At 42.5% G+C, this 15,117-nt stretch overlaps 1 protein-coding gene across 24 annotated transcripts in view; it reads left to right on the top strand.

The window, feature by feature from the left end:
• The window catches only part of TEX36 (testis expressed 36), a 51,238-nt gene extending 36,762 nt beyond the window's left edge, over positions 1-14,476 (top strand). For 22 of the 24 annotated variants that reach the window (XR_012326845.1, XR_012326846.1, XR_012326842.1 and 19 more), the window contains 2 exons: positions 7,810-7,941; positions 8,650-8,991. Coding sequence is in view for 1 of the 24 variants with exons in the window: in XM_004326430.4 (XP_004326478.1) it covers positions 1,949-1,999; positions 7,810-7,941; positions 9,413-9,493; positions 10,486-10,782 (561 nt within the window). In the remaining 23 variants the exon portion in view is untranslated. Of the gene's footprint in view, positions 1-1,124; positions 2,000-7,809; positions 7,942-8,649; positions 8,992-9,412; positions 9,494-10,485 lie in introns of those variants that run through there. The other 2 variants (XM_004326430.4, XR_012326843.1) reach the window with 2 other exon arrangements.
• The last annotated feature ends 641 nt before the right edge of the window (positions 14,477-15,117 follow it).

Consider the following 15,117-nt stretch of genomic DNA (forward strand, 5'->3'; position numbering starts at 1 on the left):
GAATATATTTAGAAACGGGATTTTAGATCTAAAGGATTTTCTGCTCCATCGGTGGAGACAAAGGGAATGTCTGTGAAATACTATGGTTTGGAAATGGCACTGTTGCTAGGCCTTTAGTCTCAGTCTTCAGCTCCCTCCCTCCTTATTGCTTTACTCTCAGTCTCTTGATGTGGGAGAAGCAGCATTCTGCACTCATCCTTCCCCTCCATTTGTGCAGCGCTCCCTGGCATGACATCTGCTGGGGAGGGAGGGGCCCCCCCACCGGAGGAGCACATGATGGTAGTCATTTGACCCTTGGCCTGCCAGAGCTCACAGTGAGGAGGGATCATGGCTAAGAGGCCCAGTTTCATGCAGATTAAAGAAAGGGAGTTAAAAGCAATCCTAGAAAATTCACTGCCCAGTAATTTAATGTGGTCAGGGAAGTGCAGTGAAACGAATCCTGTTTGATGCTGGCATTGAAATCGGCCTCAGTACGTCTGGGTTCTAGTTTGGACTTTGCTACAAATTAGCTGTGTGACTATGGGTGCGTCCCTCCACCTCTCTGAGACTCCCTTTCCTCATCTGTAAGTGGAGATGGTTACTAACACCTGCTCAGTTTCAGTCTGTGTTCCACCTCAGGCATCTCATCCAGGAGCACAGCTCTCTGGGCCGTCGGTGCTGGCCAGAGGAGAGGTCCCATATCACTAACACGGCAACTCTTGTTAGGACACCCTCGTCGATGATTAGGGGAAGAGGGTCTTGAGGACACAATTTCTTAGCAAAAAACAGAGTTGGACAAATTCTCCCATTGGTGTTTACTCTTATTTTCACATGGAGTAGCCAAGAGAATTGTCAAGACACAGAATTTAAAAAAGGAAGGAAGGGGCTCCCCTGGTGGCGCAGTGGTTGAGAGTCCGCCTGCTGATGCAGGGGACACGGGTTCGTACCCTGGTCCGGGAAGATCCCACATGCCGCGGGCGGCTGGGCCCGTGAGCCATGGCCGCTGAGCCTGCGTGTCCGGAGCCTGTGCTCTGCAACAGAAGAGGCCACAACAGTGAGAGGCCCGCATACCGCAAAAAAAAAAAAAAAAGGAAGGGAGGGAGGGAGGGAGGGAGGGAGGGAGGGGAAAGAAAAGCAGAAATCACGTAACTGAGTAGAAGTGAGGTAGGACTTGAGTGTCCGGGCCCCAAGAGGAAGGTCCGCTCTCAGGAGCCACCTCTGCAGCTTGGGGGACGCCAGGTGGCCCTCGAAAGGCTTGCGAGCCCTGGAGCTGTCCCGTGACCCGGCGCCCCCTCCACTGGGTACGTGGCTCTGTTTCCTCATTTGTAAACCCCAAAGGTTCATGGAGAAAAAGTAAAACACGTGAGAGCGCTCAGCACAGCACCTGGTATTTACTAACTACTCATGATTGCTGCTTCCTCATGGCCTCAGCAGCGTGCAGTAGGGGAGTCACAGTGGGTGAGCTGGGACGTGCAGGCAGCCAGGAAAGGAGCACGTGGGGAGGCCTGAGTCCTGGCTGGGTGTAGACAAGGCAGAGTCAACTCACTGCTCTGAAAATTGAGAGGTTGGAATAGATGGTTACCGTGAGGATATTCAACTCAGAAGTCATCAGAGGATTTGGAAGGTACAGAGTTCGCCATTATCTCAAGACTGTCTGGTCCACACCTGTGTGATCTGTGTGTATGGCTTTCTCACCTGGGACCTGGAGGCTTACACACTGGGGAGCGGCAGCTGCAAGGGACCCGAGGCAGGAGCCCTTGGGGGGCTTGGAACACCCGCACTCCTCCCCCATTGTGATGGGTGGGCTCTGATGCTATGACAACAGGGACCACTCCCGGACTTCCCCTCCTGGTAGAGGCTGAGAATTAAAGGTCAGGAGCAAGGAGGAGTGGCTTCCCAGGTATAGAACTCATGAGGCGATGAAGGGATAAGAGAGCCAACCTCAGCCCCCTTCAGCTTCCTGCAGAAAATGGCCAAAGGGAGACGCTTCAACCCACCTTTAGACAAGGATGGAAGATGGGTAAGAAGGATGATGCCCTCTCTCATCTTTCTCAGGCCACGTGGGTGTGGTCAGGGTACTTCTGCTACTTACCGTAGTATGACGTCTGACAAATCACTTCACCCAGCCTCAGTTCCTTCATCTGTGAAATGGGAATCTCATAGTATCCTTGGGAGGATCAAATGAAATTAATCTGAGTGTAAAGCGCTCAGCAGGCTGGCAACTTGTGACTGTTCACTAAGCAGTCACTGGTGTGCGCTCTGCGTTTTCTCTTTTCTATAACATCTATCTTCTGACACACTATATAATTTATTATATAAACTCCATGAGGCTGGTTATCTTTGTCTTTTCTTTTCCCCACTGGTTGTATCACAGAAAATAGCGGTACTAGCCTCTTCTCGGGCAGTAATACATAGAAATTTTTTTAAAAATTTGTTTGTTTAAAAGGAAAAAGAAAAATGGAAAACATCTTGGAAAATTTGGGCCTGAAGGCTTTAAAAACCCTAAGCAACTTAGTCTTTCTAAATCTCAGTCTCTTTGTCTGTTAAATGGAAGCATAATATACTAAGGTTAGAGGCCATGGTGGGGATTAATGAGATAATTCATACAAAGGTGCTTAGTATAATGCAATGGAAACATAGTAACCACTCAATACTTGCTATTATATAGATAATATATAACATATGTAGATATGTAATATATCTATGCATATATGTCCACCATGCAGAACCCACGGATACTGAAGGGCAACTAAGGGACCTGAGCATCCTTGGATTTTGATACCCACGGTGGGATGGGGGGAACCAATCCCCCACAGATTCCAAGGGATATATATTTATACTGATATTCTTTCTTGTATACCCTGCTCCATTACACAGATTTAAAGTAATGAATGGAAAATATTCACAATAAAGTAGTAAAGTATATAAAAATAAGAATTCAGAACCAGTTTAAATATAATTTAAGAGGCTGAGACTGGGAAAATATGTCACATAGACATGCAGGCCATATGGCCTAAACAGTAGCTATTTGGATATAACATTTGACTCTGAGTTTCATGGCAGCCAAAGTAAAATGGGAAATAACGTGAACTACATACACTAATTGGTTAGGAAGAGACAACATAAGCTTCTCAGACTTAATAGCTTGGCCTCTTTTTATCACCTACAGTATCAGTTAGGGCTGTGTGTGACTGAATATTATAAAAAGCTGACTACGGTGCCTTATGCAGACAGGGGTCTGTGTTTCTCTAGTAACAATCAGTCCAGAGGGAGGCAGTTCAGGGCTGGTACAGATGCCCTAGGGCGTTGTCAAAGGCCCAGGTTCTTTTCAGCCTCCTGTCCTGTTATCCTTAGTGCAGTGTGTCAACTCAGGCAGGTAAATCAACGGATTTACCGGAAAGAGGAAAGTCAACAGATAAATAGATGGAAGGCAGCTGTCAGCTAAGTTTGCCCCCTTTTCTAGGGGAAACAATCTCTTTCCCACGAGCCCCACCCACAGACTTCTGCTTTCATTTCAACTGGTCACATGGCCAATTTAGATGCAAGGGAGTTTGGGGGGGTATTTTTTAACCAACCACGTTGCCACCCCAAACAAAGTCAGGGTTCTGTTATAAGGCAGAAATCGAGAAAGAACGTTGCATCTCCTATTGGTGTCCCAGGAATGTACCTGGGCCCAGTTTAAGTGGGGAGCCTTTGGTGTGGGTCCTTTCTGCTGCCGGCACCTAAGAGCATAAAAAGAATAGTGCTGACGTGAAGTTTCCCAAAGTAAATTGTTGGGAAAATTAAAGAAATTGTTGGCTTTGCATCAGCAGCAGCCCATTTGGGAGACGAATTGCCACATTGGAGGTGACAGTCGTTTCGCAGTTGACCTTGCTGGTGGTAATCTGGCTGTTACTAGGTAGAAAAGGCTCTCTGCACACACTTTCACCTTCCTATTTAATATTTCAGTCATTGAGTGATTGAATGCAGCAAAAATTTCACTGCCAACTAGTTAAAAAGCTGTATTTCACGGTTACAATATCTAACAGAAGGGTTTATTTCACAGCTATCATGTTATAGCCATTAAGTATATATTTTAAAAGAGTGAAATTAAAATGCTAGAGACATTTTTTTTTTACAGTGATTTAGTCCACAGACTTGCAGAATACAAATGAACTCAAGTCAGTTGTCATTTAGCTGGTGACAGGGATCCTTCGTGATGTAGAAAAACTCTCCACCTTGGCCTGATTTTCCATAACTTGGAAAATCAGATTGGAGGAGGGGAAAAGGGAAAGGTTCTGAGTCTGGAGGCCCTCCGTATTATTTATATTTACTTAAAAATTGTTTAAAAGCATTAAAAAATATATAATGAATTAGAAAAATATATATGAATTAGAAATGTATAGGTTGATTTTGAAAAATTTCTGGGATATATTGTTAAGTGAGAAAAGCAAGGTATAAAATAGTGTGTATCATATGGTCCAATTTTTATAAAGCAGTGTAAGTCCCTTTTGTAGGTACGAGTGTTTGTAAAGTACCGTACGAGAGCTATTGTCATTACTATTGTTATCACTGTTATCTGGGGTGTTGGTGGGGGTGACAACAAGGGGAAGGAAACAGAAACCAAAAGTTACCATTAAATTATAAAAAGGCATTTATTGCAAATCTAAACCACAATGAGGGATCACCTCACACCAGTCAGAATGGGCATCATCAGAAAATCTACAAACAACAAATGCTGGAGAGGGTGTAGCGAAAAGGGAGCCCTCCTGCGCTGTTGGTGGGAATGTAAATTGGTGCAGCCACTATGGAGGTTCCTTAAAAACCTAAAAATAGAATTACCATATGACCCAGCAATCCCACTACTGGGCATATACCCTGAGAAAACCATAATTCAAAAAGGCATATGCACCCCAATGTTCATTGCAGCACCATTTACAATAGCCAGGACATGGAAGCAACCTAAACGTCCATCGAAAGATGAATGGATAAAGAAGATGTGGCACATACATACAATGGAATATTACTCAGCCGTAAAAAGAAACGAAATTGGGTCATTTGTAGCGACGTGGATGGACCTAGAGACTGTCATACAGAGTGAAGTAAGTCAGAAAGAGAGAAACAAATATATATTAACGCATATATGTGGAATCTAGAAAAATGGTACAGATGGACCAGTTGGCAGGGCAGAAGTTGAGACACAGATGTAGAGAACAAACGTATGGACACCAAGGAAGGAAAGCAGGGTGGGTGGGGTGGGGGGATGAATTGGGATTGACATATACACACTAATACGTATAAAATAGGTAACTAATAAGAACCTGCTGTATAAAAAATAGACAAAATTCAAATAAAAAAGTAAAATAGAGATCAGAAAAATAAATAAATACAAAGGTCAGATTTATAATTTTATAAATTTATAATTTTTGAAGCCACATTTATAATATGATCCTATATGTGCAAATTATGCATGTATATGGGTGTACTGTTGCACAAGGATGCATGACGAAGTTGGTCACCAAAGAGTTAAGGGGAGGACTTCCCTGGTGGCACAGTGGTTAAGAATCCGCCTGCCAATGCAGGGGACACGGGTTCGAGCCCTGGTCCAGGAAGATCCCACATGCCGTGGAGCAACTAAGCCCATGCGCCATAGCTACTGAGCCCGCGTGCTACAACTGCTGAAGCCTGCATGCCTGGAGCCTGTGCTCTGCAACAAGGGAAGCCACCGTAATGAGAAGCCCGCGCACTGCAAGGAAGATCCAACACAGCTTTAAAAAAAAAAAAAAAAAGAGTTAAGGGAAAAGAGTGATGGGATTTCAGGGGAATTCTACTTCCTTCCTTATGTTTTTCTTTATTGTTTGAACTTTTAAAAACCATAAGCGTGTATTATAACTCTAATCAGAAGCAAATACAATTATTTTCGTTGGGAAAACGAGGCAATTAATAGATGCACTTCATTAAGAAACATATAAACGATGGCAAAAAAGTCTTCTTCCTTCCCTGGTGCCCTCCTCCGAGGTAACCCTGTAGCTTGGCCATGGAAGAGCCCGTCCACATGATGGTGTGTTGGTTTGTGTGGTTGTCTCCTTGCCCTTGATCCCTGTTCCTGCTCTGCTCACCCCACAGGCAGCTATTCACACGTGCATAATGGGAGTTCTTTTACTGAGATGGGTTCTTGTAAATTATGTATTGTCGTTTTGTGTGCATGGATTATTTATTTACATAAATGGTGTTGGGTCATAGATCTCATTTTGTTTCTTCTTTCCACTCAGCACTGAGTTTACAAGAGCTCTCTGAGGCTATGTGTCATCTGGACAACTGGTTGTCCTTTTCTCTGCCAACAATGCCCGACCAAGTATACCACATAGATGACATAATCTCTCTACCTTTTGACATAAATAGTAGCATACTAAACACACTCTTGTGCAGAAATTAAACAAAAGCCATACTTATATGTGCAGTTATATCATGACTTGAGAAGGAATGGGAGAGAGTGGCAGTGTTAGCTAATATCGTTATAATCCCAAAGAGAAGGAAGGACTGGCTTTGGGTGTGACAGTGGGTTTGGTGACAAGGGAGGGGACAGCTGTGAGCAAAAATAGAACCTGCCAACAGCTATTGAACACTCGCTGGGTGCGTGCATTTTCTCCCTTAATCACATCTACCTTATCAAATAAGTATTGTTATTTCCATTTCACAGATAAAGAAACTGGGGCCTGGAAAAATTAAGTCTCTTGCGGAAGGCTGACCTCATGGGAGAGAGAGCTGGGATCGGTCTCAGGGCGTTTGAATCTACTGTTTGTGACCCAGCATGTTATGCTTCCTCCCTTTTCAGGAATTTTCACTAAGAGTCACGGTCCTGCCTTCTGTTTGTATTGTAATTTCCAGTCATATTCCTCCCCTTGAGATCCCTGCTTCAAAGTCCACTTTGTTGGGGTGGCTTTTAAGAGGCGCTGTTTATATAAAATTGGGGTGAGCTACAGAGGCTGTCAAGCACCACTCGCATCCCTCTTCAGGGGGAATTCGGGAATGGACTACTTGCGCAGCTGCTGAAAGTGTGGCCTGGGAGGTCCACCCCTAGATATTCCGTGGCTGAGAAGAGCTGCTGCCCCAAGGTCACTTCCTGGGTCCCCACCATCCTCTTCTACCCAGTGACTGATTGACAAAGGCTCACAGCGGCCCAGTCCTCTCACTCCATCAGGCTGACTCTGAGAAGGCATCCATGTCTAGAGCTCCCTGTGGGGTTGGTCCAGGCCTTTGTTGGGACTCTGCCTCCCTAGGCCCAGTCCTGCTTCCTTCCCTTCTGTTCACAGAGAGATGCTAAAGCCCACCCCCAGCCATCCAAATAATCTTCCCACCCTCTACCATTCTCCATGCTCCATGGAGACTCAACGTGACCCTTCTCTCCTCCCCTTCCCCGTGTCCTGAGGTCCACTTCATAGCTGCAGGAGGTAGGCTCACCCCTGTGAACATGGGCTGAATCCTTGGCCCCAAGTGCAGAGAGCTCCCTTACCACAAGGAAGATCTCAGATAATGCATTCTGTCTCCTCAGAGCACATCAACTCCCTCTCACGGGGCCACACCCTCCTCACCAGGCCTCGGAAACATTTCCAGGCTCCGAGCGGCAGGGTGGCCCCTGTAACTTGAAACAACCGGCAGTGGTGGCCTCGGGCCATGACAATATTTTTTGTCTTGGAAAGAATACTTGAAAATTACAAAAATTATGCCATTTCCATCGCATGCCAGAAGCACCCAAATTGCATTTTAATCCCTTTACAGAGGAAGCCCTGATACTTGGCTTAGAGATTCAGATGTGTCTGGTTTTAATCAAGGCGTGTGCTGTTTTTCCAGTTCCCTCACATTGGACAAATGCAAAAGACACCAGAATCCATCACACGTACCATGTTAAAAGAGTCCAATAGTCCACGTTTATCTCGGAGAGTGGAGGAGAAGCTACCACTGATCTACAAAGTGCGGGAGAAGGTGAGTCCTGAGAGCTGGCCGTGTGCCCCCCTGGCTCTTCAAGGGGGTGGCACCGCTGGCACCAGACAACTCTTTCTCAGAGGGAACTGCTCACTTGCTCTCCCTGGACCCCTAAACTCTGGTAGCATCCTACCTCATACGCTGGTCAGTACGATACCTCAGATAGTCTTGAGAAGGAAATACCTCTGGTCCAGACAATAAAGTTAGGCTCCTCTATGGATAGAGTTCTTTTCTTTTCTTTGTGAAGATTTTTTTTGGATGTAGACCATTTTTAAAGTCTTTATTGAATTTGTTACAATATTGCTTCTGTTTTATGTTTTCGGGTTTTTTTGGCCGTGAGCCATGTGGGATCTTAGCTCTCTGACCAGGGACTGAACTTGTACCCCCTGCATTGGAAGGTGAAGTCTTAACCACTGGACTGCCAGGGAAGTCCCTATGGACAGAGTTCTTAACACACACGTTCTTCCTTGCTGGCCAGTTCATGAGCAACTTTAGGGGCATGAGGTGGCCGGAGGGAGAAACAGGGTTAACTTCACATTTAGCCGCCCTGGACCAGAGAGCTCTGGTCTCCTAGAATCCATATTGGGCAGAAGAAGAAGGTGGCCTCAAAATTCTTTTCCAGCTTTCAATTCCATGCCTACAGACTTTCCCTTCCTTGTCTCTCAATAAAATGTTTTAAAGAGAATTTTTTTTTTTTTCTGTACGCAGGCCTCTTACCGTTGTGGCCTCTGCCATTGCGGAGCACAGGCTCCGGACGCGCAGGCTCAGCGGCCATGGCTCACGGGCCCAGCCGCTCCGCGGCATGTGGGATCCTCTCGGACCGGGGCACGAACCCGTGTGCCCTGCATCGGCAGGCGGACTCTCAACCACTGCGCCACCAGGGAAGCCCTAAAGAGAATTTTTTATGATTTTCAGCAATCTGGCAATAAGGTTGAGTTTCAAAGCCTTGAGCTGATGCACACACCCAAGACCTCACCCTGTGCCATGTGTGGCATCGCTGTCGATGAATTTAATTCTTCTTTTTTTAAATAAATGTATTTATTTTGTTTATTTTTGGCTGCTTTGTGTCTTCGTTGCTGCGCGAGGGCTTTCTCTAGCTGTGGCGAGCGGGGCTACTCTTCAGTGTGGTGCACAGGTTTCTCATTGCAGTGGCTTCTCTTGCTGCGGAGCACGGGCTCTAGGCGCACGGGCTTCAATAGCTGTGGCGCGTGGGCTCAGTAGTTGTGGCGCATGGGCTTAATTGCTCTGAGGCGTGTGGGATCTTCCCGGACCAGGGCTTGAATCCGTGTCCCCTGCATTGGCAGGTGGATTCTTAAGCACTGCGCCACCAGGGAAGCCCTGATGGGTTTAATTCTTACTTAGAGGTCACTTTGCCTCCTCCGTCTTCCTTCCATGCCCCTGTAGGTGTGTTCTGGAAGCATACTGGGGTTCTGATGTGTGCCTTTTCATCTCTTCCCTTGCTCTTTTCCAGCAAGCAGTGAATAACAACTTCCCCTTCTCTGTACACGACAATCGTCACAGCTGTCAGAACTCTGGATTCTACCTCGACTCTGTGAGTATTTCTCTCCAAGTTGCTAATAAAATGAGAAGCGACATTAAGGCTCTTGATTTTCTGAGACGTGTTGAAGATAGAGGACTGACCTCAAAATTGGAACAAGATTAAAGCCTCATAACAGGTTACCGGGGGGGAAGAAAGCATAAAATTCTCAGAGTCCCACGTAGCTTTCAAAATCTGCACCAGCCTTCCTTCCACCTAGGTTTCTGTGAATTTCATGCTCATCAAGGTGCTTTCCCATCAACTGTCTGATTTGTGAGATTTCTTGTGAAGATCTGTCATGGGAAGGACGGATTGCCTGTGTGTATCTCTGGATGGCAGAGCCAGGATCCATGAGGAGTCAAAGGAATGGATGGGGAGCTTACATGATATAAAGGACTTCCTAATAACTGCAGTTGTCTTTTCTCTGGAGGTGGTGTTTCACTGAAGAAAATAAAGTCTGATAGCACTGGTTAGTGGTGGTTAACAAAGCACTGGGCAACGAAAAGAGATTGCGAGGGCATATGTAATTTAAAATTTTCTAATGGCCACATTAGTAAGAGTTGATGAGGAAGCCTGTGATCAGAGACCCAAAGGTGCTGCTTTCTTCATTGGGAATCCTCTGGGATAGGAAAGAATCTTTGGATCTCTCGGTGTAAGAACCATCCCACTGAGTGCTGGAGATGCAGCCTGGGGTGGAAATGCTGAGGAGCCACCTGGGTGCAGAGAACCTACTTGGGGTCCCAGGGAGTCCAGGCTGTGGTCTCTCCGGTTCTGCCCTCCATGTCTCTAGAAGTCCAGTCCTCTTGGTGGGAGTGGAAGGCTCTGAGAACCAGGATGTTGTGAGTGTCAATTTATAGCCTTCAACAGGTTGATAAAGGATGTTTCTTGTAAGGGTGGTCATACTGTGCTTTTAGAGATAGGATGTTATGAAGGTGGTTTTACTAAAGACATCCGAACTGTGTGACCCTGAATATTTTTCTCCTAACCTTCTTGTGATTCTTCTCCAGGGCCTGGGACGTAAGAAGATCTCCTCAGAAAAAGGGCAACACATTTCAAGAAATTTCAATCTTTGGGCATGTGACTATGTTCCATCTTGTCTCGATGGCTTTTCAAATAACCAAATATCATACGTCTATCAGGAAGCTGTGGTGGTCCCAATTTTCAGACGCTTTCCAAGACATTATGATGAGTTATGGAACACTTTTAAATTTATTCCCCAGCAAAGCTATACAGAGTATTTGAAAAAGAATCCAAAAGTAAGGTTCACGATTAACAAAACGGCCGGTTCTCCACTGGAGCCCTAACCCTTCCAGAAGATTCCTGATGAGTTTTGCAATATTGTTATTTCATCACACATTCTAAAAGTATGTATTTTCTGATCCAGCACTGAGGTTTGACATAAGATTTGTTTAGGATTAGAGAATATAGACTGTATGTGCCTCAATGCTGAGGTGAAGTTTTCTTGCAGTGATAACATAAAGAAACATAAAGTCCTTATACAGAGAAACCAGAAAGGCAACAGGTAATGTTGCCACTCCCCCACCTTTAAAGTATTTTTATGGTTTTAATAAGGTTGAAAAATATTCAGGTCCTTATAAAATAAAGATACGTGATGACATACACATTTTAAATGAATGTGTTTTCAACAAAAATGTGCTTAAATTTTGAAATTGCCACATTAACTTTTGGGAGAGGTTTTAAATTACATAATTAATATAGGCTTACATTTTTATCTTGAAATTTCAAACAAACAGAGAAAGCAGGAGTCCCCTTTGATTTCACCACATCTCTAATCCTTGTCCTGTCCCCAGAAGTAAGCTAACCATTTTTTTTTAATTTATTTATTTTATTTATTTATTTTGGCTGTGTTGGGTCTTTGTTGCTGCATGCAGACTTTCTCCTAGTTGTGGCGAGCGGGGGCTACTCTTCCTTCCAGTGCACGGGCTTCTCACTGTGGTGGCTTCTCTTGTTGCGGAGCACGGGCTCTAGGCATGCAGATTTCAATAGTTGTGGCACGCAGGCTCAGTAGTTGTGGTGCACAGGCTTAGCTGCTCCATGGCATGTGGGATCTTCCTGGACCAGGGCTCAAACCCGTGTCCCCTGCATTGGCAGGCAGATTCTTAACCACCATGCCACCAGGGAAGTCCCTAACCATTTGTGCCTTTACAATCACATGCATGTGCGTAACTATTAATACATTGAAATTTTGAACACAAACTGTGTTACACAGTACATATGTTCTTGAAGTACATAACTGATCTTGAAGTTCTTGCAGTGTCAGTATGAATAAACTACTGCACTGTATCCCCTAATATGGATGTACCATGTTTTAAAAAACTATCTTACTAATGAGCCTTTGAATTGTGTCTCATTTTTGACTGTCAGGCGTGGTGCTACATGAACATGCTTTATCGGGCTCTTTGGGTGCATGTTTAAATGTGCTCTGGAGTCATCTCTGAAAGTTACCTTCTTAGTGCCAAGTTGGCCCATAGGCACAGAGTATTAATAAACACCGCCAAACCACCTTCAAAACAGACTGGAACAATTAAACTTCCATCTACAGTATCTGTGAGTTTCTGTTTCTCTCCCCCCTCAAATTATCTTTTAGATATTTCAGGATATTTAAGGACAAAAAAATGGTATCTTGTTATTTTCTTATTTTGCATTTCTCTGATTATTAATGAAGTTGGCCATCTTTTCCCACTCAGGGGCCATTTATATTGCCCTTTAAATGAGCAATGTCACCATCATTCTATATCAAAATTTTCTTGTTTCTATTTAAATATTTTTCTTATAGATGAATTTTAGAATAAGTTTGTCAAGTAAATCCACTGGCAATTTGATAGGAACTTCCCTGAATTTAGATATTAATTTATAGGAGAATTGACATCTTTATACCGTGGTGTATCTCCCCATTTATTCAAATCTTATTTTATGTTCTTTGGTAAAGCTTTATAACTCTTTTTACATAAGTATGGTATGTTTCTTTTCTGTGTTTATTCCTGTATATTTTGAAATGTGGCTATCTTGAATGCGTGTGTGTGTGTGTGTGTGTGTGTGTGTGTGTGTGTGTGTTTTTAAGTTACACTTTTAGGTTGGTTTTATCTGATGCATAAAAAAGCTACTGATTTCTGTATGTGAATCTTATATTTATTTGACTACCTGGATAAACTTCTTACAATACATAAAAAATATTCTAATAAACTTAAAAAGTTCGAATAATTTTTCAGTTGATTCTTTTGGATTTTCTATGTGGATAATTATACCATTTGTGAAAGTGATAATTTTTATCATTTCTAGCATTTATACCTCCCCCTCATCTTATTGCACCAGGTACAATTTGAATATTAGCACAAATAGTACATATCCTTATTTTATGTCTGAATTTAATGGGACTGATTCTAATGTGTCACTCTGATGTCTGACTGTTGGTGTGGGTTTGAGATAGATAACCTTTATCTAATTAAGAATATTCTCTTATATTCATAGTTTCCTGGTTTTTCCCCCCTAAGATATATATTTTTAAGTATATGTACATGGGAAAATTTCAAAGAAAATAAAAATAAACAGTGAAAAATAATTTCCCTCGCATCCCTGACTTCCAGTCCCCATTTTCTCTCCTAGCACCAGTTCTGTCACCTTTTTTTTTAAGTTATTATTTTTTTAAATTGAAGTATAGTTGATTTACAGTGTTGTGTTAGTTTCTGGTGTACAGCAAAGTGATTCAGTCATATGTAAATTTATATGTATATTCTTTTTCATATTCTTTTCTATTATAGTTTATTACAAGACATTGAATATATTTCCCTGTTCTATACAGTAGGACCTTGTCATTTAGCTTTTTATATATGGTAGTTTGTATCTGCTAATCCTAAACTAGTAATTTATCCCTCCCTCACTTTGATAACCATAAGTTTGTTTTCCATGTCTATGTTTCTGTTTTGTAAATAAGTTCATTTGTATCATTTTTTTAGATTCCACATATTAGTGATATTATATGGTATTTGTCTTTGCCTGACTTACTTAATTTAGTATGATAATATCTAGGTCCATCTGTGTTGCTGCAAATGACATTATTTCATTCTTTTTTATGTTGAATAATATTCCATTGTATATATGAACCACATCTTCTTTATCCATTCATCTGCCTGTTGACATTTTTTTATGTGCATCCTTCTCTAGGTAGGCTCTGCATGGATTCTCTCTGTCTCTGTCTCTGTCTTTGTCTCTCTCTCACACACACACCCTTAACCAACACCAATTGTTCCATGCCACTGTTGCTTTCTGCCACAGCACTACCAACTACACTTTTGAATATGTCATTCCATATCAGTGCTTATAAATCTACTTCTTTTTCAAAAACATGACTGCCTGGTATTTCATTTCAAGGATATGTCATAGTCCCTAGAATCTTCTGATGGCCATTTAAGCAGTTTTCAGTCTCTTCCTACTATAAACAATCTAGAATAAACACATTTATAGGTAAACATTTGTATTCATCTATGAGTATTTCTAGATGTTAAACTCATAAAAATAAACTTGTTCAACTAAAGAGCATGTGGATTTTTAATTTTAATTCAAAGTTTCTAAAAGAGGCCGTGCTTCAGCTTACAATTTCACTAACAAAATATGAGATAGATGCGTTACAAGTGTTTTCTGTACTTTGTTGTTGTTTGTTCCTCTTTGTTGATATATGTACATATACACACATATACATATATATTTTATGTTAATAGACTTTATTTCTTAGAACACTTTTAGGTTTATAAAAAGTTGAACAGAAAGCAGACGGTTCTCATATACCCACTCTCCCCACATTCTCACTGCCCACAGTTTCTCCTGTTATTAACATCTTGCATTGGTGTGGTGTATACCATATTTTAGCCCAGCATATATTATAATGTAGTAAAATGTATGAGTCTCCTACTTAATGGCTTCTGGATATCATGTCTTACTTAGGACTTCCTTTTTTTGAGATTATTAAATAATTTGAAGAGTTTTGTTGTAGTTCTTATTGTTCATGTAACAGGTGACATTATAGCAAATGGTATTTTGGCATTTATTGAGATGATCACATAAATTTTCGATATTAATCTGTTAATGTAATAACATATATTAATGGATTTTCTAATGTTGAGCCTTTTTAGCATTCTTAAGACAAACTCTAGTTGCTTATGATGTAATGTTCTTTTGATAAATTCAGGACTTCTTATGCAAATATTTTATTTAGGATTTTAAAATGTATTTTTACTATGCTCTGACACTGCTTATATAAATTGCAAATGTCCATAGAATTTGCCATTTCCATGAAGTCTCTTGGACCTGTTGTTGTTACAGGTGCGGATCTTTTTTTTTTTTAATTTATTTTATTTTAGTTATTTTATTTTTGGCTGCATTGAGTCTTCCTTGCTGCACGCGGGCTTTCTCTAGTTGCAGCAAACAGGGGCTACTCTTCGTTGCGGTGCACGGGCTTCTCATTGCACTGGCTTCTCTTGTTGTGGAGCGCGGGCTCTAGGCACGTGGGCTTCAGTAGTTGTGGCACGCGGGCTCCGTAGTTGTGGCACACGGTCTCTAGAGGGCAGGCTCAGTAGTTGTGGTGCACAGGCTTAGTTGCTCCACGGCATGTGGCATCTTCCTGG

This window comes from Tursiops truncatus, chromosome 16 (genome assembly GCF_011762595.2).
Source record: "Tursiops truncatus isolate mTurTru1 chromosome 16, mTurTru1.mat.Y, whole genome shotgun sequence".
Classification (NCBI taxonomy): Eukaryota; Metazoa; Chordata; class Mammalia; order Artiodactyla; family Delphinidae; genus Tursiops; species Tursiops truncatus.